Genomic DNA, 27,883 nt, shown 5'->3' with positions numbered 1-27,883 from the left:
CTCTTGTGTTGAAATCTATACGAGCCTAAGGCATTGCTGTTAGCTGGGTGGGCGTTCTGGTAGGTTACGGCTGCTGCCACTCTCTTAGGCTTCCTCGGACAGCAGGGCGGGCCGAAAGTTCCTCTCCATCCCTCTTGCCAGAGCCCACTGGAGGGGACCAACTGTGTGTCTCTCCTCTGGGGGGTGGAGGGGGGGCGGTGACCGCGAGCCGCCCCTCTATCTTCTCTCCCATTGGTTTTCACCTGCCAGAGGGGCGGCTGCTACGGGCCTCTCGGCCCGTCAATCAGGGCCATCGGGCTCCGCCCCGCCCCCCTCGGGGGTTTATAACGGGAATTCCCATGGCCCAGGCTCTGGCAACCAACCTGCTGCCGCCGGGACCGGCCCAGCCGAGCGACTGCCGCGCGCAGAGCACACGCTCGCGCCCCAGCTCCCTCCTTCGCGGTTCATGACCGCGCGCTCTGCCCGCAGCCTCCGCCAGTCCGCGCTGCACCTCCGCTGCCGGCCGCCCTCCGCCACCGCCAGGGCCCCCGAGGGAAGGCAGGCAGCAAGGCAGCCGCGGCAGTGCGCCCGGCGGAGCCCGCGACCCCGGCCCGCAGCCCGCAGCCCGCTGGCACCATGCTGCCCGCGCGCTGCGCCCGCCTGCTCACGCCCCACTTGCTGCTCGTGTTGGTGCAGTTGTCCCCGGCTCGCGGCCACCGCACCACCGGCCCCCGGGTAAGTGCGCCCCCAGTCGCGCGCCTACCTGCCGAGGGAGACGAAGGTCGCTCGCTCTCATCCTCGGGGGGCGGGGGCGGGGGGAGGGGGAAAGAGGAAGGGAGGTGTCAGACCTTGTCTCCCCCCGCCCCCCGCCAAGTCTCCCGAGGGCTTCTTGGCGAAGTTGCTGAAATAAAAATTTCTCCCATTGTCTGTCCCCCACCCCCAATCCTTTCTTGCAGCAGCGACTCTGTCTACCCCCGAAACCCCAGCTGTCACTCATGGGTTTTCTTCACAGATCTCTTCTCCCAGGGCGTTTTGCTCCAAGACCCTTCGGGGTGCCTCCTGGGTCCCAGAGGCTCGCTCCTCGCGCCAGTAGGGCTGCCCTGTGGTCTCACGCTGCGCCCGCTCCCGCTCCCGGAGCGCTGGCCTTCTTGGCAGGCGGCGGGGGGCAGCTCTGCCTCCAGAGTTTTAGGTTACCCGAGAGCCACACAAGGACCTTGTGTTGTTTTAAAAAGCGATCGCTGCTCGTAAAACCCACAGCAGATAATTTTAATGCTCCCTCCTGCTGGGCACAGCCCTGGAGGAGGCTAGAGGTGGGGGGTGGGGGTGGGAGCTGTGGCGAGGTGGTGGAAAGGAGGTGCGCAGCGTGCGAGGGTCTCTTCTCCTGGCTTGGGGCTGGGAGCCTGGACTCCTTGTTGAACCTTGGTCTGATTGGAGATTCTGAACGATGTGAAACGTGCCAATTCTGTGCACAGGACAGGCTGTACAGGGCATTGTAAACTCTCCTGGAACCGACAGCATTGTGTTCATTTTTGGTCTAGATTATTGCCCCCCTCCTCCACCCCCCCCCCCCAAATTGGTCTAATGAAGAATTCCACTGCCTTAAAAAGTACTATTAAACCACCTCGTTGTTCATTTGGACCAAACAATCGGTCAAATTGTATTTAGACAACCTCTGGCCAAGAATTAGCTTATGCCAGGCCGGTGGCCTGTCGGGGTAGCTGCTTGCCTCCATTGACATCTTGGGAGTCCGTGAAGTAGCTAAGACCTTTGTGAAAACAAGGCTGGCTCCTTAACCCATGTGCGCTTTCCTGGATCTCTGTGGGCCTAGCCTCGTTACCACCTGTTCAGGTCGCAGGTTCTCTATTCATAGCTCTTGCTATATGAGAATCGTCTTTATAGCTGTCGTGTGGAGAGCAAAAGCCTTGCAAAGTTTGACGAGCTTTAATGACTGCCCAGATGCTGGCTGATTGCATCCGAGCCGGGCTATCACCGTGAGATCAGATTTGCAGCCACTTAGGAAAGAAAAGTGTTTGTCCCCGTGTTGGGCCGGCCCTTGCTTTTATGACCAGATGTGCAACAGCAGCAGTTAAAGTGCCGCAGATTAGATCCAGGGCGTGTCATAAATCCTCGACAGCAGGCATTTCCAAAGCTGGGGCAAGTAAGGGCTCCGGGAGTGACTTTTATGGATGCAGTTGAGGATGCCTTTTAAATGAAGCTGCTTGGTTTGATATTAGGACCCGCAGCTCTTAAACGCTGAGGTCAGGAGAGCCACAGCGTTCCCTCCAATAATTAGGAACAGTCGAGAAAGAGATGCAGACCAGAGCACCCCGACTGAAATCTGGATGCCCGCCCACATGAGGGGCCTGGAGACAAATGGTGGGGGGCTTATTTGCTGCTGGGCATGTCTCGCGTCTTAAGCCATATGGCTCTCCTTCCCTGACTCCTGAAATCGGAGGAAGCAACTTTTAGGGGAAAGTTAGGGTATTGGTTAGGTTTCCCTCCAACTTCTTTAGTTTTTAATTCGATAGAAGTGAGACGACATAAATAGGAACTGTGAATACGTTTGTGTGTGTCCCACCTGCATCTCCCCCCACGTCCCCCCCACACGTGTGTGTTTAGAAAGTACCCAGGGGAAGCTGCTGTCTTGAGCATGTGGCTACCTGAGTGCATTTATAGGCAACAATAGGCTACCACTTATGAATGCTTGGGCTACGGATTTCCAGGATCGCTTATGCTTATAAGAACATTTTGCACGTGAAACCCAGGGAGGCCAAACGGCTTGCTTGAAACACCCACCGTGCATTTGCAGCTCTGGGAGCCGAAGCACAGTTTACATGGACTTACAGGTTGTGTGCTTGCCACACCACCAAGCAGCTGCAGGGAGTGCTCGTCAAACCGGGGCTGCCGTCACTGTTAAAGGAAGAGAGAGCTCAATGAGAAAATACTGAGCTCAGATGCATCAGGCGAGTCTGTAAGGGAGGGTTAGTAATAATACTTTTGGATGTTTGTGTCGCTAAAGGGTGCTGCCTTTGAGTTTCCACCTATTGCAAAGACTACACTTCTCTCATGTGGCTCCTTGGTGGCCTCTGAAGTGTGGTTCTGAGGGTGAGTGGCAGTGTCATGGGAGGAGCAGAAACATCTGGCGTGTTGCAGTGTTCCCTTGGGCACCCCTCGGACTCTTCTGTTAATCTTTTGAGTGACAGAAGCTTAGGGATTGGCATCTTTTGCAGCTGGCTTTCTAGGAAACCGAGAGCATGCCCTTTTGGTTTAACTTTATCTGGCTCACTAATTGAGCTCCCCTGAGGCCCAGACCCCAATCCTTGCCCCCTTATTCGCTTCCTGCCTTCATAAAATTCCTGACAGTTGTTTGACGCTGGAAACCAGCAGCGATCAGGTATCAGATTGGAGGCTATTATGTAGGAAGCACCTGAGTGTTTGGTCTCTCAGCTCTGAGCAGCATGGATACCTGGGACATGCTTAGGATCCTTTTAATTACCAAGGAGGCAGCCATTTCTTTAATCCTGAACAATTTACTGAAAATGTTTTACAGGGAGGATGGGATGGGAGTGGGGGGAGGGCCTCCCCAAGGCCAATGGATGGTCAGGCCAAGCTAGCTGCCTGTCTTTGTCTAATCCTCTGTCTGCCCTTGAAAGTTGGGAGCTGAGTGAGGGCAGGAACTGTGCCCATCTTGTCTGTCGGTGTATCCCCAGAGCTCAGCACAAGGGACTGACTTTGTAGGTATTTGTGGAATGAACAAATAAATGCATGTTTCATAGTAACCTGTGGGTACCACTTTTTTGGTGGTGGAGGCAGGAAATAGATTTAAGAAGTTTGAGAAATATGAGAAAATGGGAAGGTCCAGAAGTCTGAGTAAGACCGAGTAAGACATTTAAAAAAATAGTTTTAGGTCTATTCTTTATTTGTCCTGCCTCTTGTTGCTTACTTGGTTCATCCTGCAAAACCCAGCTCCAACGTCACTCACGTCACTCTCTCGGAACCTCCCTACTGGTTAGAATCATCACGCTCACCTCCTAACAACTCCTATATCTGGTGCTCGTGTGTTCTAACTTTTGCTAGTCCTTCTACTGTGAGCATCTTGAAACCGGGCCAGCATCTGCATCTTTTTAGCACTAACCGGCCCCTTCGGCACTTCATGCATGGTCCTGTCTTGTTAAATGAACAAGCTCGAAAACCCTTGAGGGCAGAATAGAGATCTTATTGGTCACACTGCAAAGCATTCTGTAAATATTTATTGCAACGAATTGGACTGTGCAGTGATTTCCAAGCTGGACCCCCTGCTCTCATTTGAACCTGAAATTGGTTACGTACAAGTGATTTCTTTTCTCATTTTTAGGCCTTTGTTCTTTGTTTAAAAGTAAGAGTGTGTGTTGGTTATGGAAGGTTTAGGGGAGGAGAGCAAGCAAACTTGGATGGGAAACAGGCATTAGCTCCACCCTAAACCTTTATTTATTTATTTTTTTTACCTTGCCTTTGCCAAATGTGAAGCAGCTTCTAGACAGTTCCCTTCCCTTTGACTAGCCTGCCTCATGTCAGGATCAGGGTGGGTCCTTGTGTCCGCACAGATGTCTCTCTGCTGATCTGTGTGCCTGACACGAGGCCTTCTTTTCCACATGGGGGATTTATCCGAGATGCTACTCAGGTGTTAGGTCAAGAACTTGGTTTAAGCATTCTGATAGATCTGACATGTGTAATTTAAAGAAACAAAATTGAGGAGGACAGGAGGAGGAAACAATCATCTCAGAAACTCTAGGAAGTGCAATCAAATGGAAAACACTTTGATATTGTCTCATTACCTCTGAAAATTGAACATGTATATTTCTATGGCCCAGCGATTCCACTCCTAGGTATGTATGCCCAAGAGAAACTCATGCCCAAAATACCAGGAGCCTGGAGAGAATCCAGATGCCCCTCAGTTGGCAAATGAATAAACTGTGATGTATTCACACGATGGAGAATTAAGCTCAGTGGCATGCAAAAATACAGACGAATCTTGGTAATATGATATTAAGTAAAAGAAATGCACTGAAAGATGCAGCCCAGCAACTTTTATAAAGTTACAAATACCTGAAATGAAAGGATAACATGTTTAGGAATACATATAGCTGCAATAGAACCACATAAAAAAAGCAAGGTAATGATGAGCACAGGATTCAGGAGGAAGTAAGGGTGAGACAGGGAATAGATTTGAGGGGGGACATGACCAGTTGGTTGGTGTAAGTACTTTACTTCTTTTCATGGCAGGGGTGGGGGGTGGTGGTGGTGGTGAGTTTGAAGGTATTTGTTCATTAGTAAAGATCTAATAGCTGATTAAATAAAAAATAAAAGTGGGCCCTGCATGTACCCATGTTGAGTGTGTCATGAGCCAAAAATTATAATTAAATTCTTTGCACTTCAGGTCAAACAAAAATTCCCTAAATAGGAACTCCTTTCTTGCCTCTTGCTCCCTCCACCCGCTCTCCAGATGTGCATGTGGCCCCACCTAAAACACCACCTTGGGGAGTGATTATTGGCTTTGTTTTAATTCTTGGCCAGTTAGACCCGGAGCAGGCCCAGGCCCTGGCATAAATGTCTACACCAGCTGGCCAAAGGGCTCATGTAAAGCTGAGCTGGCTGCGGGCAATCTTCCCTCTCCCTTGCTCAGGGGAATCAGCCTGGACATCTGAGCGCCCAGCCCTGCAGAGTAGAAAAGTTCACTAGCTGAGGCCTGGGTCAGAAGCCTTATTTGCCAGTGGGGGTGGGGGAGGTGATTTCTGGTTTGATGCCTGTCTTCATTCCGGCCTCCTCCTCACCCCCCTTTGCAGAGGCTGGGGGAGGAGGCACGGCCCTGCTTAGCAGGTACAGGGCACCCTTTCTCTCCCAACCACATAGAGATCTATTGTTTAAGCAGCCAAGTTCCTGGCATTGCTGGTGGTGGAGGGGGATGTCCATGCGGAGGGCCCCCTCCTTCAGCGTTTGTCACTGCGGAGCTGTTTGGGAGAGGACAAGGGTTGAGTTGCGGATGAGAAATCGATCGGACCTGCTTGTGAGGCCTGCCAAACAGGGTTAGCATTGTACATACTGCACAAACCCTGAGTTCCCCAGGAGGTAAGAGGATTGGATCTCCATGAACACTTCCAACAGCCCCGTGAAGACCCCAAAGCAACATTGGTCATTATCGCAATTAATTGGATTTCCTTTTGCAACTGACATCATTCTCAAATGAATGCCTAGATCACAATTAATCTTACCTTTGGCAGACCGCTAAGCTTGATAGGTGAGGCGCTCTGTGCACTTCCCGGATGTTCCCTGGGTGGATTTCAGCCTCCTTTTATTGGAGCCAGCATGGGGCAACCTCTACAGAGCTGAAAAGGCCCCTCATCCTCTCCCACCACCAGAGAGGACCAGGAATGAACCAGGTTCCAGGAGGCAATGTGTCAGGGGCTTTGAAACCTGACAGATAATCTACAAATGTGAGTTTTTAAGGCCATCCCCCTTAAAAACCATCTTACACTCCAGTGTCGATCTGATAACTATAACTACTTATCTATAAGGGCTTTCCCCCCCCAGTATTGACAGAGGAGAAAAAATACACCCACCTCCCAGACTGGTTTCTTTTTAGGAATAGATAAGCATCTCTAGACACTGCTGGGAGTTTTAAATATTTGTGTGTGTGTGTGTGTGTGTGTATCTATTTTTCGTGCATCTGTTCTTGAAAAATTCTGCAAAGCCTCTGGGGAGAGTACACAAAAGTAGATAGTAAGTAAGAGGGTGAGGTGGATAGTGTTCTGAAGGGACATGATCACCCCGTCAGGCACACAGTGTCACTCACCTGCTCAGAAACACTGCCACGAGACCTTCTTGCCAGGATGGAAATGCTCTATATCTGCACATGTGGCTATTGAAGTTTTAAATATGGTTAGCACAACTGAAGAACTGGAATTGTAATTAATTCAAATTTAAATGTTAATAGCTCCATGTGGCTAGTTGCTATCTCATTGGACAGGGCTGGTCTCTGACCAGCGTGCCCAGGCTTACTTCCCAAAGAACATCCAATCCCCGCACGCCCCAGACTTCGGCTAAACTGAATCTTGTTGCATTTCCTGATCTTTCTTCCTTCCCCATCTCTGTCAAAATTCTGCCCTTCATTCGAAAGGCTCAAATGGCTCCACACAGCTCTCCCAGCCTCCCTGCAGGCAGATTCACCCTCTGCTCGCTTACTCCTAGGGCTATGTGAGTCCCCGTCTGGTCTGCCCCGTAATCCAGCCGATCAAAGGTAGGAGGGTAGTGGGGCAGCCTCGGTGCACAGCCATGGAGGCACACAGACCCAAAGTGAGTCTGGCTCTGCCACGGTCAGCCTGGGCTAGTAATTTAACCTTTTGGGTCCTTGATTCTCCGATTTGTGCACTGGAGGTCACAGCATTTACATTCCAGAGTGGTGGGAAGAACGAAGTGGGATGTCTTAGCTTCCCATTCCGAGTCCTCTTGTAACAAATACCACAAACAAGACACAAAAAGGAGCATTTTCAATGAACAGGGTTCAACGGGTTAAGTAATCAGCAGAGCTGAGTTCCTTTCTGGAAGCTTTAGGGGAAAATCTGTTTTCTTGCCTTTTCCAGTTTCTAGAAACTGCCTGCATTCCTGAGCTCACAGGCCCTTTCACCTTCAAAGCCCCAGAGCCAGTCCCTTCTCTCTCCTGCTGCATCTCGGTGGTTCTGACTCCTCTGGCTCTCCTTTCCTCATTTAAGGGCCCTGTCATCCATTATATTGGGCCCAATGAGAGAGTCCAGACTGGTTTCCTATCTGAAGGTTAGCTGATTAAGCAACCTTAATTCCTCCAAGTAACACAGCAGTATTAGGATTAGGACCTGGGCATCAATGAGAGCCATTGCTCTGCCCCTCCCCCCAATAAGGGTCTAGTACAGTACCTGGCTCATAGAAGGTGCTTGATAAATGGGGGGGTCATTATTATGACCGGTATCTATTGGTTTCTTTCCTTTCAGAGTGGGAGTCTCTTAATGGTGGAGTTGTTTAATTTTCTTTATAGACTCCATCCTGCCCAAGAACAGGTGCTTAGTAAATGTTTATTGAATAATAGAATTTTCAATAAATGCAGATTGTTTCTTTCCTTGTAAAAAAATATTGAACAGTAAAAGAAGTAAAATGCAAGCCACAATATATAATTCCCTTTGTGTAAAAAAAAAAAAAAGTTGGTTGTTGTATAGAAAAATCGGATGTTCCATTCTTGAGATGTGTCTTAGTAATTATTAAAATAATTTTGTTTACAATGAGCATTGTTTAATCTTAGAGGAAAGTAATACAGACTAAGTTGTGCATGATTTTTTAAAAAAGCTCTACACCTGTCTCAGTCCATCCTGGTCTGCAGGTCGCCCTGGGATTGAGTCGACATAGTTGGCCTGTGTTCACATTGGGCTGATTTTTAGGGTTAGTAACTGTTAGTACCAGGCCTCCTACTCATTTTCAGGATACTTTGAACTCAGTCTGCATTAAAGGAGAGTTTTCAATTTACCTCAGCAGGACATAATTGTAAAAAAATGTATTTATTGCTGCTCGTGGGAATATAGATTAGTACAATCACTTTATAGAACTACAGTTGAAGCTGCACACATTCTTTGACTTTGTAATTCCAGTCCCATATATACACCCTAGAGAAATGCACTTAAATGTATAACAAGAGCCCTGGCTGGTGTGGCCCAGTTAGTCAAGTGTTGTCTAGTGAGCTGGAAGATCACCAGTTCAATTCCTGGTCAGGGCACATACTCAAGGTTTCGGGTTCAATCCCCAATTAGGGTGCATGTGGGAGACAACTGATCAATATTTCTCTCTCACATTGATGTTTTGTTCTCTCTCTCTCTCTCAAAACAATCAATAAAAACATATTAAAACATAAATATGTACCAAGAGACATGTTTAAGGACCTTCACAGCAGCATTTTTGATAGTAGTAAAAAAATTAGAAACTGGCTAAATACTAATCAACAGGAAACTAGAAATATATGTTATGGTATATTCACATAATGGAATATTACTCAGCACTCTAAATGACTAATCTAAAGCTATACTTATTATGAATAAATTTTATAATAAAATCTGGAATGAAAAAAGACAAATCGTAGAAGAAAATATACATTATGCTGCTATTTATGTAAAGGTTGAAAGCATGCATAAACTATCTATTGTTTAGGGGTGCATACATATGTAAAATTTGTGAGAAAATTAAGAGTAGTGTTAACTGAAGATCAGCGTTGTGAGGGCAGGAGGGAGAGAAACATATTGCTTGGCAATGCTTTGTGTCTCTAAAGTGTGTACATGGATTTTAAAATTCCTTTTTGTATGTATCCATAATATATCATACAGTTTTCCATAAAAAATAAAAATGTGTTGATCACAACAAAGTTTTAAGAGTGAATAATAAAAGTGATGCTTCTGGAAGGGGTCCTCTGCTCTGTGCTGCTCATTACGATTTTCCTTTCCCTGCAGCACAGGTACAGGGACCTTTAGCCACACTTTGACCTTCCCTGCAAGTGCTGCCACCTCCCTCCTGCCCTCCTGAAGCCCTGAGGCCAGGCTTCCCCACCAGCTCAGGGCCAGGTGCACAGAGGCTCCCTTCCCCACCACTGCCTTATGGTGCGTGCATCCATTCCTTTCTGCTGCCCCGGCTTCTTCTGCTCTTCACACTGGACTGGCTCTTTCTGGATGACAAGGGATGAGGTTGATTATTCTCTCAGATTTACTGGCCATTAGGGTTGGCGAATAAAAATACGGATGTAGGCTTGCCTAGATTATAAATTGGGTAAGTTGGAATGTCATTGAATAATGTAAATTTTGCATGATCTAATGTAAAAAATGTAATTTGCATAAATTTGAATTTAGATAAGCAACAAATAATGTTTCAGTGTAAGTATGGCCCAAATAAGAAGTTATTTGTTATTATCTGAAATTATTTGTTATTTATGTGAAGTGTAAACTTAACTGGGTATCCTGTATTGTACCTGCCCATCCTACATTAGTCATTAGATCTTGTTCTCTTGGGAATCATCTGGACAGATATTTTGCTAATTTTTAAAATAAGGTTGGTAGCTCCCCCTCCCCTTCAGGCCCCCCCCCCCCCCCCCCCCCCCGTACCTTACTGTCTGACATGGAAGAGTGTGTGTGTTTTTAAAATATTAAGAATATTAATCTGTTTTTCTGCCATGTTTGGCAAATGCCTTTCATTATGAAAAGACAATGGTTTTAATCTGCTAAATTTTATACCTTTATGTAGCTAATCTATTGTTTTGGTTTTTATCTTTGGTGTCAGGATGAAAAAGGTCTTTCTATTCTAAGATGATAGAAATTACAATAATTTGGACTCCTCTTAATGTTTGGGTCTTTTCATTTAAAAAAGCCTTTTCTTTATTATGAAAACTTTCAAATATACACAAAAAAGGAGAGAATAGTGTGATGAATTCCATGAACCCTCACCCAGTTTCAACAATGAAAAACTCCAGGCCAATCTCATTTCTTCCACCCATCCCCCTAGTCCTCCACTTAGATTACTTTGAAGCAAATCCAGACATTGTATTTTTTTCCTTTTTATTGAATTCATTGGGGTCACACTGGTTAACAAAATTATACAGGCTTCAGGTGCACAATTCTACAGCATACCATCTATACACAGCATTGTGCGTTCACCACCCCAAGTCAAGTCTGCATCCATCAACATTTATTCTTCCTGTACCCTCTTCCACTTCCTTCCCAGACATTGTGTTTTATCATCTGTAAATATTTTCATACATATCTCTAAAAGATGATGACTCACAAAAACTCTAACTATAATACTGTATCACAACCAAAGAATATTAACAATAATTCATTCTTTCATATAATATAATTCAATCAACATTCAAATTGCCCTGCTTATCGCTCAGATAAGCTTTTCTGTTCATTTGAATCAAGATCCAAATAAGGTCCACACTTATCTGTATCTTAAGTCTCTTTTAACCTATGAGTTTCCCTCCACCTCCTTTTTACTTTGTAATGGATTTGTTGAATAAACAGGTTGTTCTAGGGTTTTCCACACTAGATTTCACTGACTGCCTTTCCATGGTGTTGTGTGACATGTTCCTGTGTCCTTTATATTTCCTATAAAATTATAGATCTGGAGGCTGGATCAGATATGGATTTGATATATTTTTGGCAAGTGTATTTCATGGGAGTTGGTAGGTACTTCCATCAGGAGGTACATAACATTGGTGATATTAGTACCCTGTGATGATCACTTTGGCACCTATTAATTTGTAGGAGTTTAGGTTTTTAAAAAAGTAGGCTGAAAAAGGCTTTCAACTTTTGTGTGGCATTTCCGTATTTCTGGTGTTATCGTGGAGGGGGAGGGGCTTAGGTGCCATCATTGCCCTCTTAGCAGTGGCCTTGGGGTGGGGAAGCTGAGTGTGACTGCAGAGCTGTGAGTGAGAAGCTCTGCTGGAGTTCTTGGTTGGTGGCCAAGGAAGGGGAGTCTCCTTGGTGTTGGGTGCCAGCAGTGAAAGCATGAGGGAGCTGGTTTTACTCTAGTGCAAATCCGTAGGCCTTTAAAGTGTAACTGTAGATCAGCTTTGTGTGTGATCTTTGGCATGTGTACAACACTTGGGAATGTATATTCTAAGAAACAGTTGCCAAATTTTGAAGTGGCTTACCCATTGGCTCAAGTAAGAATAGAAGGTACAGATACCTGGTGGGTTTCAGGATTGGTTTGATTCAGCAGCTTAATGGTGCCTTCAAAACATTCAGTGAGTGGCTATCTCTCCCCTTTGCCCTTTGCAGTATGTGTTTATCAGAAGATTAGGTTTTCAAGGTGGCAGAATCACTGCAATGGTTCCAAGCATCATAGCTAAACATCACAATTTCTAGAAGACGGACGAGAGAATTAGCTTTCAATAGCCTTTTCCTACATGCTCTCAGAAAACTTTGACTCTTAGCTTATTTATATACATTGGGTCAAATGCCTATTCTTTTAATCAATCCCTTTGGCCAGGAGAGTGCCATGCTGTGTGACCTAGGCCTAGATTCCGTAGACCATTCACTGTGGCAGGGAAGGAGATAGGGTGCCCAGTTCTGGAGCTGGGGGTCAGGTTATTCCTCCTCCTTCCTCCTGACCACATAGCTGTAAAAGGTGGAAGGGAGGCTGGGGCAACAAGCCCAGTGTCCGTTCTGGGATGTGGGATCTGTAGCATTGGTAGACCAGCAGAATGGTGGGTGGGATGCTTGGTGAGAAGTGTATTTGCTGGATATTGATGGCCAGAACCCAGAAAGGGAGATATGTTCCTGTGTGATCAGTTCTTCCATCTATTAAAGGTAGACTAACTCCAATTGACTACCAGCACAGACTTGGAGTTCCAAGATTAGAAGCTGATTGGAAAAAGGGAATGTAGGAAGAATTTTGACACTTTCAGAGTAGGATAAATAGGCCTATGAAGATGATTCCAGAAGATCCCCCAAATGAGGAGAACATGTTATATAGACCCACAGTTGAAAGAAATCTCAGGATGCCTTCACTGAATGCATGAGGTAAGGACTGTCCAAAATCCACATAACAACAAGCCACAGTGGAGAGCCAGAGTTAGAATGCAGATCTGCACTTCAATTGCTCTGTCCATGACTTTTCCACTCACAGATGCCCTGGAGAACTTGGGAAAGTTGCACAAGGCTAACCAAGGGGAGGAAATACCTTTAACTCTAGTGAAGGATTATATTTGAGTTGCCTTTGGCTAATCCACCAATTTACATTAGTTGAAACCAAAGCAAGCAGCCACAGATATAGTTTGAAGTGGAGGTGGATCTTGACATTAAGATTCTTAAGGCTCGTCAATAGCAATGCAATCAGTGCAGATGTCCACAGAGGCACATGGCAAATGGCCCGGAGCACAGGGGGAATGTTTCATGGTTGGCACAATATATTCTTGGGAGGCCTTTTAAAATCCATGCCCCAATTGAGGGTTGAAATGGAAACCCTCTTTATTTGTTGATAAGTGTCTGACAGTACCCAGGGCCTTTCCTCTGTGGATACTTCCTTCCTGCCTTTCTGGCAGTGACTTCAGAAAACCTTAGAGCAAATTCATAGCTGCCCTGGCTCAGGCAGTCTGAAGTCAGGGGCTGAACAGAGGACAAGGTGTATCACTTCCATCCGTCTCATCTTCACCTTGGCTTTGAGGGCCTGCACCCTCTCCTGGGGGTGTGTTATTATACTTTCTTCTCCCACCAAGGTAGAGGCTGAGAAAAAAGACTAGGCCCACAGCCTGGACTCCATCTATTGTGGATTCCTACTTTTGTACCTTTACTTTCCTTAAAGCTGCATCTACCTTGATTATGTAATGCACCTCCCTCCACATTGCTGGATGATGGGAGAATTTTGATTCATTACTATTTGACTACCTGCCTTTCTTGCTCATCCAGAAGGTAGTGTACTTAGTGATTTGGGGCCAAAGAGACCTAGGATTGAGTCTTAGCTCTGCCACTTTCTAGCTGTGTTTTCTTGGGCAAATTGACTGAGTTCTAAGCTTCCTTTCCCTCATCTGTAAATTGAAAGTATCATTTACCTCATTGGGTCATTGTGTAGCTTAAATGAAATAATGGCAGGATACTCAGTAAATGTTCAGTCTTCATAACAATAGCAGATGAAATAAGAAAATATGAGAGATTCAGATGAGAACCCAAAATGGTTTTGTTTTGCTTAGTTCCCCCTCTCCCCCCCGCAATATATGGAATATTTCTAATCTGTGGTTCTATTCCCTTTGGTTTAAAATGAAACCAGTTTTTGTGCAATAAATCAGATCCCTCCCATTTCTCAACCTGCTATAGGTCAGAGGGACCCCCTTAAATGGAATCGGTAAGGGAAAGATGTGCTTTGATACGATTTCTCCACATGTCTTTTCCAGGCACTGTATACTCTCTCCTTCCTAAAGTCTTCTTTCATTTTCTCTTTTCCTGGGATGGTAGGCGGTTTTCCTGAGTTGAGCATCTGAAGGAAGCTCTAGGAAGCCTGATCACCTTCCCTTTTTTCTCTAAGACTGTGAGAAGCAGTTTTGCCATTAGGAGGTAGCTGAGGGCCCTGCTGACATGTCCTCTTCATAGCTCCTGGGTTTGGTGGTTAAGTGTTGATTGCCCAGAATGTTTCCAGATCTGGTCCCAGGCAATTCCATGGAGCTGGAGGAGCAGTGCCTGGTTTTTCTAATGCCCCTTCTCCCTCACTATTTATTGTTCATGTTTTTTTTCCTACTTTTGTCTTTCACTCTGGGCTGTGAGCACAGTCTTATTGTAGTTGAGACTTGATTGCTGTTGGTGTCACTGGGAGGAATTGACCTCCAGGCCAATTGGCTGTGAGGACCAGCTGTGGTTACAGTTGGAGAGCTGCTGTGCAGGAGACACCTCTATGGAGCAGAACTTGCTTCAGTGGGGCTTTGGTGCTCACCCCTTGAGTGTGTCAGTTATGGATGTGTAGAGTTGTAATCTGGTATGATCTGACACTGACCACTGGGTACACTGGCTGTTGGGTCAGGGAAGTGCAAAGTTAGCCACTGCCTAGGGCCATCTAGCAGGAGCTACAGAGACATCTGCAGATCCCTCCTCTTTGTATTGGGGTTGGAGGTGCACAGATGAGGCCCAGCTGTGAAGCAAGGCAGGCTGGTGCTGGTGCCAGGTCTTGGGCCTTTTATTGATAGGTTTGAGGCTCCCTGACCCAGCTGCAGCTCTTTTGAGAGATTTTAGCCTGAGCAAGGACAGGCCATTCATTTGCAAAAGCTGCTGCACACAGCTTGGGTAGGGTTGTAAATTGGATGAGGCGGGGTCTTAGGGAACCACCAGGGCAGAGCAAACAGAAGTGGTTGCTAGTCAGCCCTATGACGGGGGAGATCCCTGCATAGGAACAATGATCCCTGCAAGCACCTCTGTCTGGGAGAAAGCTGCCCCCAAGTTCCTGTGCTGATGGCAGACAATCCAGTTCCTCCTCGTATGTGTCTGTGTTCCCCAGAGCCTCACCCTGGTGCTGGAGCTCAGAGGAAGCAGGACCTTGTAAGTTCAGTTCGTGGTGCCGGCTTTTTGAGAGAAACAGCTGGGTCTCCAGCAGCCTTTGTGTCACTGAGCCCCAATCCACACTGGTTTTTACAGCCCGCAGTTCTTACTGCCCATAAGAACTTCTCTTACCAGCTCTGGGACCCTGGGCTGGGGGGTCTGGTATGGGGCTGGGACCCCTTGCTCCTCCCTGTGGCCTCCACAGAGACGATCTCCCTCCCCATAAAAGAAGTGGCACACGTGGGTGCCAGATCAGCCCGTTTTGCACCTCCACACCTCCTACCAGTCTCAGTGTGCTTTCTTCTTTACTTCTCTAGTTGTAGGACTTCCATTCAGCCAGCTTTCTGGCAGTTCTGGATGATGGTTGTTCTGTACTTTAGTTGTAATTTTGATGTGGTTGTGGGAGACAGGGAATACAGGTGTTTACCTACGTCACCATCTTCTGGATCTCCAGGTCTCAGTCTTTCAGTGAACCTGAACCTCTGTACCATGAACTTCACAAGTGCTTGCCAATGTTTTCCTCCTCTTATGTGGGTCAGGATGGCCAGAGGGAGCTGGAGTTGGAGATTTTCCTCCAGGTGGGTTAGACTCTGATTAACCCTAATAAGTTAGGCTTTGGTAAAAAAGGGCAGGCCTTGTTAAGAAGAACAGAATACTCTGGCTATTTCAAAGTGGCTACTTTCCCCTTCCCCTGCTGGAAATGTGTGTGTGTGTGTGGGGGGGGGGGGGGGGGGCAGGTGGGGGGGGAGAGACGGGATGGGGGGGGGCGGATTTTTCTCTGATATTCAATATGAGACCCTGGTACATATTCTTGCCTATATCCAATACCCAGAGGCTCTCCTCTTATATTAATTATGAAAAACCCACTAAACCAGGTATTCCCAGTGCTAAAGCAAGTGATTTATGCATCACAGTGTACATTGCTTGTCCATCCCTGCACTCACCATGGCTGATTGGGCTCATGACCACATACCACAGTGGCCTGGTTTAGGGCATGGAGCCTTTACTCATGCCAGCCTGTAATGCAGTGGTTCTCAACCTTCTGGCCCTTTAAATACAGTTCTTCATGTTGTGACCCAACCATAAAATTATTTTCATTGCTACTTCATAACTGTAATGTTGCTACTGTTATGAATCGTAATGTAAATATCTGATATGCAGGATGGTCTTAGGCGACCCCTGTGAAAGGGTCATTCGACCGCCAAAGGGGTCGCGACCCACAGGTTGAGAACCACTGCTGTAACGGAACATCATTATTGGCCTCTTAACTACAGTTCGTTAAACCCCCAAATTGTCCTCTTCTCTGAGAAGCTGAGAACCAGCAGTTAAGAATCTTGTTATATCCTGTGGGCTTGTATTTCTCAAAGAGTTTATTTCCTAAAGTCTAGTCTGTAGCTCACCTGAGATGCTACATGGCCCAGGAATCTGCATTTCCGAAAAGCACTGTAGGTGATTCTCATGCACACTCTAGTTTGAGATTTTTTGAGGCTAAAATTGTAGAAGGGAATAAAATCTTCAGGCAGGGCCTGGAATCTATGGCCTATGCACCTATGACTTAAAAGATCATAAATGAATGCCAATTCCATTTGCTTTTGCCAGTAGCTACTTACATATGTCAAGACCAGCTCCCTTGGAAGGAAGGGAGGAGCCTCTTGATGTCTCTGACCTCTGTTCTGCCAGATATTATGTTCATATTTGAGGGTGGGGGAGCATCTTGTTTTTGGGTTCCAGCCATTCCTGCACTGACATGAAATTGAGAATCTTAGCTGGGCAACTGAAGCTCTAAAAGACTGATGTCTAATTCCACAGAAGACCATGTCTTAAGGGCCACGTGCAACTGCTATACCATGAGATGAAATTAAAAATGAAGATTTACTTTCCCAACCCCTTGTCCCATACTCTGGAGATGACTGGGAAGATGAAAAGAAGTGTTACAAAATAAGTTAGAACATTGGAGTCCAAGAAGTTGCAAAGAGATGGACTGGTTGGATTGCTCCACTGACCATCTTTGCCTTCTACACCTGGGGCTTTGGGTCTGAGCACAGTTCTAGTAAGGGAGGGACATTTTCACTCATTCCTTATTCATTTATGAGTTGGCTTTTAATAGGGCTGTGGGAGGCAATGAGGAAATTGTGTTTGCATCTGATCCAGAAAAAAACACCAAGTTAAAAGACAAAGAACATTCTGATTCCTATTAGGGAGGGGCATCTTTGGGAGCAATGTGACAAATGTCCAAGAAAGGACATCTTTTGCCAGATGGAAGAATTGTGCAAGTGCTTGTTGCAAAAGGCTTTGTCTTATGTCTTTGTTTTTCATATTCACAACACGCTATTCAATGGTGCACATCCCACCCCACTAGGAAACTGGGACTTGCCAGCTGGGGAAGTTATATGATGCATTGGGAGAGAGAAGTTCAGTGCATTGTGTGGTGGCTGTTTGTCGCGTCATCATCTTGAGCTTATTATAGTAAACAGCTGGGTTGATCTGCCTAGAACCTATTCTCTTTTTTCTGGTAATAGAATCTCTACTTTTGGGGGGAAATCCTTCCCTCCCTCTTAGTCCTCCCTCTTAGTCCCCATAACTTAAGTGGACTGATCCTACCTCCCCATTGCAGAGTAAATGTGTTACTGGGGCTTGCTCAATCAGTGTGTGCTCTCTTCCGGTCAGGGATGGTCATGTGACTCACACTGGGCCAATGAATTCAATTATGGGAAATTTGTTGAAACTATTAGGGAAAACAAGCTCTGGGGTTGGGACATTGTGAGGATATAGATCTATAGTGGTTGGTGGTCACTATGAATGAAAAGCTTGCCTGAGAATAAAGCCAACATAGAGCAAAACAAGCTGAAAGAGGACATTCGAGATAGGTTTCTGATAATTCATTGTGAGCATTTGGATGCAGCTATGCTTAAAGCTCCCTTGTAACTCCCATTTACATGTGCAGTGACCTTCTGTGGTACATTAAATATAGTTTTTTGTGTGGCTCCTTCTGTTAAGTGGTGGAGTCTATTTCCCCACCTCCTGAATCTGGGCTGGCCAGTGACTTGCTTTGACTCATAGAATGTGGTGGGAGCAACATTGTATGAATTCTGGAGACTGAGCCTCAAGTGACCTTGCAGCTTTTGCTTTCACCCTCTTAGACCTCTGCCCTGAGGCCACTGTGTAAGAAAATCAGTCTGCTGAAGGATGGGAGGTCATGTGCAGGAGAACTGAAGTCCCCAGCCAGCTGCTAGCACCATTTGGCCAGCATGTCAGTGCAGCCATCTTGGGGACTTCAGCCTAATGCAGCTGCATGAGTGAGCCCCAGTGAAACCAGTGGGGGAGCCACTCAGTCAACCTACAGAATCATAAATTGTTATTTTAAGCCACTAAATTTTGGAGGGGTTTGCTATATATCAATAAATAAATGATACATTTCTTTTTAGGCTTAAGTCAGTTTAATTTTAGTTTCTGTCATTTGCAACAGAAACTGATTTCCAATAGTTCTGACTGAGATGCTTATGTAATAAGCTAAGCCTTACTAGACATGTACCTTTGTGGACTATCTGTCCATCCCTGCCATTCAAGATGTGAAATCAGCTTCCTCCATCTACATTGTCACTTGTTAGGTATGCACATGTGAATCCACTTGTTGGTGGATTCCATTTCTTGTTCATGTTTGTGTAGCTAATCTGCATGATAGTGTTACTATTCCCCCAAAAGGGTAGGCTTCTCCAGCACATGCACCTAAGGGGAGACCATTCAACAACTCTTCTCTGCTGATCACTTAGGTGATTGGACACTTGACATTTCTCTACCTCATTAGGAGAAGCTCTCTCCAAGATGACTTCTTGAAGTTGGTTGTTGCCTTTAACAGGCTCTCACACATTTGACTTCTGGGGTCTCTGGTCTGTTCTTAAAATGCCTAAGAGATATGAGGCATCAGTTATTTGAGACTAAGGAAGGTAGTAGAGGTAGTGAAATAGCACAGGCCCTGGAGTCGGACATACATGTGCTCAAAGGCTGGCTCTGTCACCTGCTAGCTGAGGGCCTAATTTCTGAAATCATCATCACTTAGATGACTTCAGAAATTAGGTGGTGCTACAAATCATATTGGGGAGTGCAGAAAACAAGGCAGAATTGATAAGGGGCAAGGAAGGACTGTTTTGGACTTGTTGAATTTGAAGCATCTCAATTCCAGGTGAAGTTTTCAGGTCCTAGTCTAGATCAGGGTCGCCAACCTTTTGGACCTCATGGACCACCAGTGGTCCACAGACCATCAGTTCGTGACTGCTACTCCAAAGGTTTACTTAAAACAGCGGTCACCAACCTTTCAGACCTCATAGACCACCAGTGGTCCGCGGACCACCGGTTGGTGACCACTGGTCTAGATGAGGGACCACCAATGTGCAGATGAGAGTTAAAGCCATAAGTATGGCTAAAGTTGTCTTGGGTAGCTCTGGCTGGTTTGGCTCAGTGTATAGAGCATTAGCCTGCATACTGAAGGGTTCTGGGTTCGATTCTGGTCAAGGGCTTGTACCTCGATTGCAGGCACCTGGCCCAGGTCAGGGTGTGTGCGGGAGGACAACCAATCAATGTGTCTCTCCCACATCAATGTTTCTCTCTCTCTCTCCCTCTCCCTCTCCCTTTCCCTTCCACTCTTTCATAAAAATAATCAATGGAAAAAATCCTTGGGTGAGGAATTAAAAAAATAAGTAAATATAATAAAAGGCTAATATGCAAATCAACCAAACGGTGGAATGACCAGTCGCTATGATGTGCACTGACCACCAGGGGGCAGATGCTCAATGCAGGTCAGTGCACTCCCACAGGGGTAGGAGTGCTGCTCAGCCAGAAGCTGGGTTCACAGATGGTGAGCACAGTGGCAGTGGTGGGAGCCTCTCCCACCTCCGAGGCAGTTGGACATCCTCCAAGGGCTCCTGGACTATGAGAGGGCTCAAGCCAGGCTGAGGGACACCCCCCACCCCAGGGTGCACAAATTTCGTGCACCGGGTCTCTAGTAAATAAATAAAGCTGTCCTGGGTAAATGTGTGACCAAACTCTGGAGAATGCTACAATTAAATTGGAAATAGGAAGAAAAATCATGGATGAGGATTGTAGCAGATTGCATTCTCCAAAGACGACTGCAACAATATTCTCCATCCCCATGTTCTTCTTACTGTGTGACAGTGACATTCCTTCTAGAAGCGGCGGGGGTGTGTGTCTATGTCTCTTTCCCGTGATCTAGCAGGCTTGTGACTTGAGTGTAGGTGATGTTCTGTGACTTCCAGGCTAGTTAATAAAAGAAGATGCAGTTTTCACTGGTTCCTTTGGAGCCCTGAGCCACCATGTAAGAATCTGAAGACTTAGATCACAGGGAGAAGCCAACTGTAGTTCTTTTGACCAACATGAGGTCATAGCTGACAACCAGTATACACTGCCAGAAGTGTCAATGAAGACACCATCAGTTGATCCCTGCCCCCTGCTGTAAATTCAGCCTATTGCCTTTGAGTCCTTCTTGAAGCAGAGAAAAGTCACATCACTGTGCTCTTTCCAAATTCCTGGCCCATAGAATCTGTGAGCATGACAAATTGTTGCTTTAAGTTACTGAGTTTTAGGCTGTTATGGACTGAATGTTTGTATTCCTCCCGTTCATGTGTTGAAATCCCAACCTCCAATGTGACAGTATTAGGAGTGGGGGCCTTTGGGAGGTGTTTAGGTCATGAAGGGGTGGAGCCCTCATGAATGGGATTAGTGCCCTTATAAAAGAAGCCCCAGTAAGGTCTCTCGCCCCTTCTGCCATGTGAGGACATAGTGAGAAGATACCAGAAAGTGGGTCCTCACCAGACATCAAATCTGCCAGCATCCTGATCTTGGAGTTGCCAGCCTCCAGAACTATGAGAAATAGATGTTTATTGTTTAAGCCACCGAGTCTATGATATTTTTGTTATAGCAGCCGGAACTGACGATGACATGGGCCAATTTGCTATGCAGTAATAGAAAAATAGATAACCAGAACAAGGGCACCAAGGAAGAGCCAAGAGAAGTGGGAAGCTAACCGAGCAAGAGGGAAGCCTAGAAGAGGTCCAGACAGCTAACACCTATAAGGTGTCCAATGGATTTGGCAACTAGGAAACCATTAGCAACTTCAGCAGAAGCACTTTCAGGGCATCAGAATACCATGAAGGAATAAAGTGGAAACGGCCCTGAAACATGGGACAGGAAGGGTGAGAATTAGAAATACAGGATCAAAGAATTTTCTTTAAAAGATTATATTTCTTGAAAAATATTTGAGAGAAGAAAGTGGTTGGAGATGCAGAAAGAAATAATTATTATTGGAAGAAGATCTTGAAGGAAATAGTAGGAGTTTGATGAAAACAATGACACTAATGAAGAAATGGTCTTGAGCAACCGCTAGTGAGGAGGGCAGGAGATTGAATGGATGGTGGTAGAGATAGTTTCTGAGGCTGGGAACTGCAACCACTCTTTCTTCTGGTGGCCGCCATGACGTTCTTTGTGGAGTAGACATTGCCTTAGAATTCAGGAACTGACAACCACAGGAAACAGTGCTATTCCATGTAATGTCTCATCATTGAGTAATTGTATTATTGTTTTGATAGCAAAACTTAGTTAACTTCACTATCCATTTATAAAAGGTGAAATCTACCACAAGGAATCTTAGAATATGACTCAATTCTTTCTAAAACATCCCTCCTGGTGATCTGTTTTCTTGTTTAAGTACATAATCATTGCTTTTTCCTTCAAATGGAATTCCACCTTTCTGAAATTTCTATCCACTGGTCCCAGTTCTCCAGAGCTACAGAAAAGACATTCAGACCCCATTTTATCTTGTAATTAATCACCAGTAGAGAGAACAAGAGTGAGGACCCAGGACTTAAGGTGATTCTGCTGTTTTGGGCTGTGAAGGCAGTGTGCCTCTAATTTAGTGACACTCAGTAAAAACGAGGGGGGATAAGGCAGAAACAGAAGAGAAGAATGAAGAATGAACCTAAGTGGAAAGTAAGTTATGGCACAGATCTATGGCACAATCAATAAAAACACTTGGTTGTTTTTGACATGGGTAAGTTCACAAAGGATTTACTGTGGGGCAAAAGGGGGTTTCCAACCTAACGTATTGTGCATCGTAGAGTCCCATTTTGTAAATGATAACTATGCACAGAGCAAAGAGTACACATTACAATGGGAAGCGTTTTCTCTGGGTGGTGGGACTTGGGAGATTTTCATTTGTCTTGTTTAAAAGGAGCATGCATTTCTTGTGTGTATAAATACAACTAGTAAAAGTGAAGTAACCACCGAATCTGCCTATCTGTTCATTTCAAATGTCTAAGTGGACTAATATTGCATGGTGTTCTATATGCAAGAAGGTAAATCCTGGCTGTCACCTGTCCTGATGTTTCGCCCCCTTGAATGAAGCCATGTTGCACCTTCATGATGACTGCTGCTCAGAGGGTGGTGGGAATAAGGCAGACTGGGCACAGGGCAGGCTGTGTTTAAACGCAGAAAAGGAAAGGACACAGCTGGACCCCTGAGAATCTGGTAGCCAGGACGGGAGGGCCCGTGCCTCAGCATCCTTTCTGCCCTCCTTCTCATCTGGCCTCTGTCCCGTTTCTGTGAAAAATATGTATATCTTGGACGCTTCTCTAATTCTGACGGTGCTTTGGGTTCTGTGGGTGCTGCGCTGGCCTTCCGGTGCCCTCCGACGTTCTTCCTGTTAGTGTTGGAGGCTGGAAGGAGAGACCATTCTGGTCTATTGTGGTAACCTCCCAAGGCACAATTAGGGCTTGGGACGGGCTTTGCTTGAAACAGGGCAGGGGAGTTGTTTTTCTGTCTTCTTTCTCTTTCCTTCCCCTTTTCCTGTTAATGCTAAGCATTGGTGTGTGTGTGTGTGTGTGTGTGTGTGTGTGTGTGTGTGTGAGAGAGAGAGAGAGAGAGAGAGAGAGATATGTCTGTGTATTTATTTACTTATTTTTTGGGGAGATTTTTTATTTGGGAGACGTCTACTCTCCAGATTGTTTATTTGAAATGTCCCCCTCCTCTTGCTCTATGTCCGCTCACAGCTACTAAGTAATGGATTGGTTTGTACACTGTGTTTGTGTCTTTTTGCCCCATTGGACTGTGGGCTCCTTGAGGGCAGGAATCCCATATTTCCAACTACATCAAAAGAACTCAGAAGACAGAGACCGATCTTCAATCTCTATATTACCAACATGGTATTTCCCAGGGCCCAACATGTACCAAGTGCTGAATAATCACCTATTATGCACCTACCAGCATTTCATCATAAATATGTGTTTCCCATGTCTCTGAACCATCGTACATATTTACTCTCTGTGCAATGTAATTTCACTGTAACTAGTGTATAACATATTGCCTTATGATCGGAACATGTATTATCATCATCTGAGAGCAGAGACTGGCTAGTGATCTTCCCTGTTTGCGGTAAACCTCGTCATCAAATCCGTGCCTCTGGTGGCCTTCAGTTGGGTTTTCTAGACGGATCCATGGAAGGTGACTTATGCAGCTGCAGTGTCTGGGCGGTGGAGGGAGACAGCTTTCAGTTCCGAGGGTAGCCTTGGGGAAAAAGGACTTCTGGCGAGGATTTGTGTAAAAGCTTTTCAAAATTGTGACTGTATCTTTAATGAATGTCCAGTCTCCTATGTTTGCGAAGAGCTGTTTTCCATTGGAAAACAATCTTGGTTTTCAAGTTATGCTGTGTAAAAAGTTTCCAGAAAATGTCAGGGCATTTTCCAAGAGCACCCTAGGAGGTGGGAGCAGTTAAAACACTTTAAACAAAAAACCTGTATTCTGATGGACATTGGCCATTTAATTTGTTTTTCATTGATTCTTGGGCCAAAGAAAGAATTCCAACCGGGTGTGAATGAGGATTGGGGGAGTGAGAGAGCAGAGGTTTCTTGGTCTAACACCCGCCGAGGACTCGAGGACTCGTCAGGGTGACACAATCGGAGACCACGTTTCTTCACTCACCTATCAGTCACTCCTTTGAGCCAGGTTGCCTAACTGGGAGCAGATGGCTTCTTCCCACTGCCCTCTGGTCATTTGCCTTTGCTTTCTTTGTTTTTAAGGGGGGTAACTCCAGATAGAGGAAATTACCTGGCCAGGGGGAGGGGGGAAGAAAGACTCCAATGTGATGCGCATGTTTTATGAGTTCGGTCCCACATTCGGTGTTTTGCATACAGTCTCTTTTGTTTCCCTTAACTGTCCTGCAAAGGGGACGAGTTATTATCCCTGTTGATAAATGAGCAAACCGAGGGGCAGAGAATTTAAGGAAAGTGCTCAGGACTCCTAGGAAGAGACTGGATTTGAATCCAAGTCTGGCTAGTTACAAAGTGCTTGTGTTTTCCAACACACCAGGCTGCATTAACGGCGCATTAGAGCAGGGTTCAGGTTACCCAGCACAGGTGGGTGGAAAAAATGGTCGGGGGGCGGGGGAGGGAAGAAACCTTTCTGTGAAGGTTTTTACTATATTTCAAGCATCTAGGGTGGAGTTTATGATGGCCAGGCAGGAGGTTTGGAGCTGGCAACACTATTCTGGCACCTTCTTCCCACAAGACAGGCTCTGTTTATTTCATGCCAGCTAATGTGGAGGGTGCCTTAAATGATTTATGTTTGAAGGATTTTTTTTTTTGGTTGACAAAAATACCCCTATTGCAATAAGCCTTGGATACTCAATATTTAATAAACCAGGCTTAGTAGCTCATAAGGTCAAGAGAGACAGACTGTGCTTATGCTGAAGAGGTGTCGAGGCAAATGCGCCCTGGTCCGAGTCCCTCTTGAGCAGATGGAATTTCCATGGCCCGACTCTCAGGGATTAACCCTGGACATCCAAAGCTTTAGGGGACCGTGTCCTCTGGGGGGATCATCAGGGATAACTATTGGGTAGCCTGAAACTGGGGTTTTCGGTGGCAGTGGGCCTGTGGCCTGTATTATTACCAGGGAGTTCCCAAGGACTGTGACTGTTATGAACTATAGATTTAAGACTGACACATTGAACTGTATCCAGACTCCATGTTACCCTGGGCAGATCCTCAAGTCCTGGGAGTTGGGCAGCTGCAAAGGCCAGTAGCAGGGAGTCACCATGGAACTTGTTGCTAATGTTGATGCAGTGGCCTGTATGGAGCTGCATACAATAAGGCTATTGTTCTGCATTTCAGGGGTGCCAGTTAGTGGCTGGTGTGAAAATGTGTCCAGCATTTGCATGGAGAACCCTCTCTGACTACCACTATTAGATTCTGGAAGACTGTCCAGACAGTGCCTGCCGGTAGGGGGTTGGGGATGGAATAGATCCTCGGGACAGACACTGAGACTGGGCCCAAGGTGGACACCCCAGGAGAGCCATGGAGCCCACAACTATTTCCCGGAAGGCCACTCATTTCAACTCTTTAAAAGTTTATTTTTTCGATGTACATAGAGTAAATGAAATGCTGTTTTTGGTGCACAGTTCTATGAGTTTTGGCAAATGCGTGGAGTTGTGTAACCATCACAATAAAGATACAGAGCGGTTCTGTCAGCCCCCAGATTCTTTTGTGTTGCTCTTTTTAATCTACCCGTCCTACCTTGGTCCCTGACAACTGCTGATCTGTTTTTTATCCCTATAGTTTTGCCTTTTCCAGGATGTCATATAAATGTAATTATATAGTCTTTTGAGTCTGGCTTCTTTCATGAATGATAGTGCACTTGAGGTGCATCCATGTTATTGCGTGTATCGATAGTTTTATTACTGAGTATATATCACAGTTTGTTTATCCATTCGCCAGTTGAAGGATATTTGAGTTGTTTCCAGTTCTTGGTGCTTAGGAATAAAGCTGCTAGAAACATTCATGTGCAGGTTTTTGTATGAACATACATTTTCATTTCTAGGAGTGGGATTACTGGGTCATAAGGTAAGTGTATGACTAGCTTTATGAGAAGCTGCCCAACTTTAGTCCAGAGTGGCTGTACCATTTGGTATTCCCATCATCAATGCATGAGGGTTCTAGTTGCTCTGCATCCTCGCCAGCACTTGGTATTGTCATCATTATTTATTTATTTATATTTCTTTTCAGCACAGGTATATGGCATCTCATTGTGGTTTTAAATTGCATTTCTGAAATTTTTTGGACATTGTTTCCAAATGAGGTTACATGTACAGTCACAATTTACAAGATTGAAAGAAGTAAATAGCACAATTATTTTTGTATGTGAAAAAAAACCCCTTCATCTGTCAAGTGTTTATACAGTTGGCCCTTGAACAACATGGGTTTGAACTGTGTGGGTCCACTTATGTGTGGATTTTTTTCAATGAATACTGTAAATGTATTTTCTCTCTCTCTCTCTCTCTCTCTCTCTCTCTCTCTCTTTTTACAAATTTCATAATAACATTTCTTTTTCTCTTCCTTTATTGTAAGAATACAATATATAATACATGTAACATATAAATATATATTAATTGATTGGTAAGGCTTTTGGTCAACAGTAGGCTATTAGTGGGTAAGTTTTCAGGGAGTCAAAATTTATGCACAGATTTTCTACTGCAGGGGTATCGGCGTCCTTAACCTCCATGTTATTCAAGGGTCAATTGCATTGAAAATTTAACAGAATTCTGGTCACCTTGTTTTAGTATTTCTTTGTATTTTGATATACCCCGAGCCTGTAGCATTTAGGAATGGTGTTGGCTACAATGAGCAGATACTCAGCTGTAATTTAGGTTTAATTATATCTGGGTTTATTCTCTCATGTGAGGGAATTCCAGATGTAGACTGTCTGGAACTGGTATGGTGGTTCCACAAGGCCATCAGGGATCCAGGTTCTCCTCTCTTCCTGTGCCATCGACCTCAGATCGTGGCTTCCTTTCTGAAGGTCACAAGATGGTTCTGGAGCTCCAGCTTCAACATTCCCTTCCTGGCAGGAGCGGGAATGGGTAGAGGCTCCTGCAGCTCTTTCTCAGGTTGGACACACACATTTCTTTGCCTCCTGGTTGCACGCCCGTTCAGGCTCCCGTTGGTCTTTATCTTTCAGTGTGCGTGTGACTGTTTCCTGCAGAAGGGAGATACCAGGCTTTCATGCAGGGCCCGTTTATTTTCAGTTTGAGCACGATTTGAACAAGTGTGTTACTTTAACTTCACTTGAAAATTGGAAGCATCCAATTAGCAAGTTGGAGGAGGGATAGGTAAAGGCTAACATAGGGAGACACTAACAACTGACAGTTTGACAATGAAATTTCTTTGCAGAAAGAAAACCCGGATGACAGCCCAAGGCCATCGAGTATAGGGGCAAACAGCTCTGGGTGGCTCCCATGCCTGTGGCATCTTGATGATGTACTTCCATTTGCAGGGTTGGTTTGCCGGTAACAAAATGCTTTCTGTACCTTTTTCCTTTCTACTAGATGTACTCTCCTGAGGGGCGAAACATGGTGGATTTTCCACCTACAAACCATGTTCTATGTACATATACATGTGAATTATGTACTCTGTCAGCTTTTTAGGAAGATGAAATAAAGTGAAATGTGAATAGATTCTTTGGGGAACCTTAGAGTTAGGCCAGCCAGATAAAATCAGGATACCTATTTATCAGATAAACAATGATCTTTTAAAATATATTATTATTGCTTTCAAAGAGAGAAAGGGAGAGGGGGAGATAGAAACATCAGTGATGAGAGGGAGAATCATTGGCTGCCTCCTGCACTCCTGCCATGGGGATCAAGCCTGCAACCTGGGCATGTGCCCTAACCGAGAATCCAACCATGGCCTCCTGGTTCATTGGTTGACACTCAACCATTGAGCAACACTGGCCAGGTAACAATGATTTTTTTGTTTTGTTTTAAGTACATGGATGTCCCAAATAGTGCA

The 27,883-nt window shown here is 45.5% G+C and overlaps 1 protein-coding gene across 5 annotated transcripts in view; it reads left to right on the top strand.

The window, feature by feature from the left end:
• The first annotated feature begins 379 nt into the window (after window positions 1-379).
• SMOC1 (SPARC related modular calcium binding 1) overlaps window positions 380-27,883 on the top strand; it is a 135,082-nt gene continuing 107,578 nt past the window's right edge. For all 5 annotated transcript variants that reach the window (XM_070417411.1, XM_070417430.1, XM_070417419.1 and 2 more), the window contains exon 1: window positions 380-714. In XM_070417411.1, coding sequence (XP_070273512.1) covers window positions 616-714 — 99 coding nt within the window. In that variant the 5' untranslated portion in view covers window positions 380-615. The remainder of the gene's footprint in view (window positions 715-27,883) is intronic.

Source organism: Myotis yumanensis, unplaced genomic scaffold, assembly GCF_028538775.1.
Source record: "Myotis yumanensis isolate MYYU_CA2020_CCGP unplaced genomic scaffold, mMyoYum1.0.hap1 SCAF_1, whole genome shotgun sequence".
In the NCBI taxonomy this organism is placed as follows: Eukaryota; Metazoa; Chordata; class Mammalia; order Chiroptera; family Vespertilionidae; genus Myotis; species Myotis yumanensis.
The sequence above is the reverse complement of the archived record's forward strand: the minus strand, read 5'-3'. Positions and strand labels throughout refer to the sequence as shown.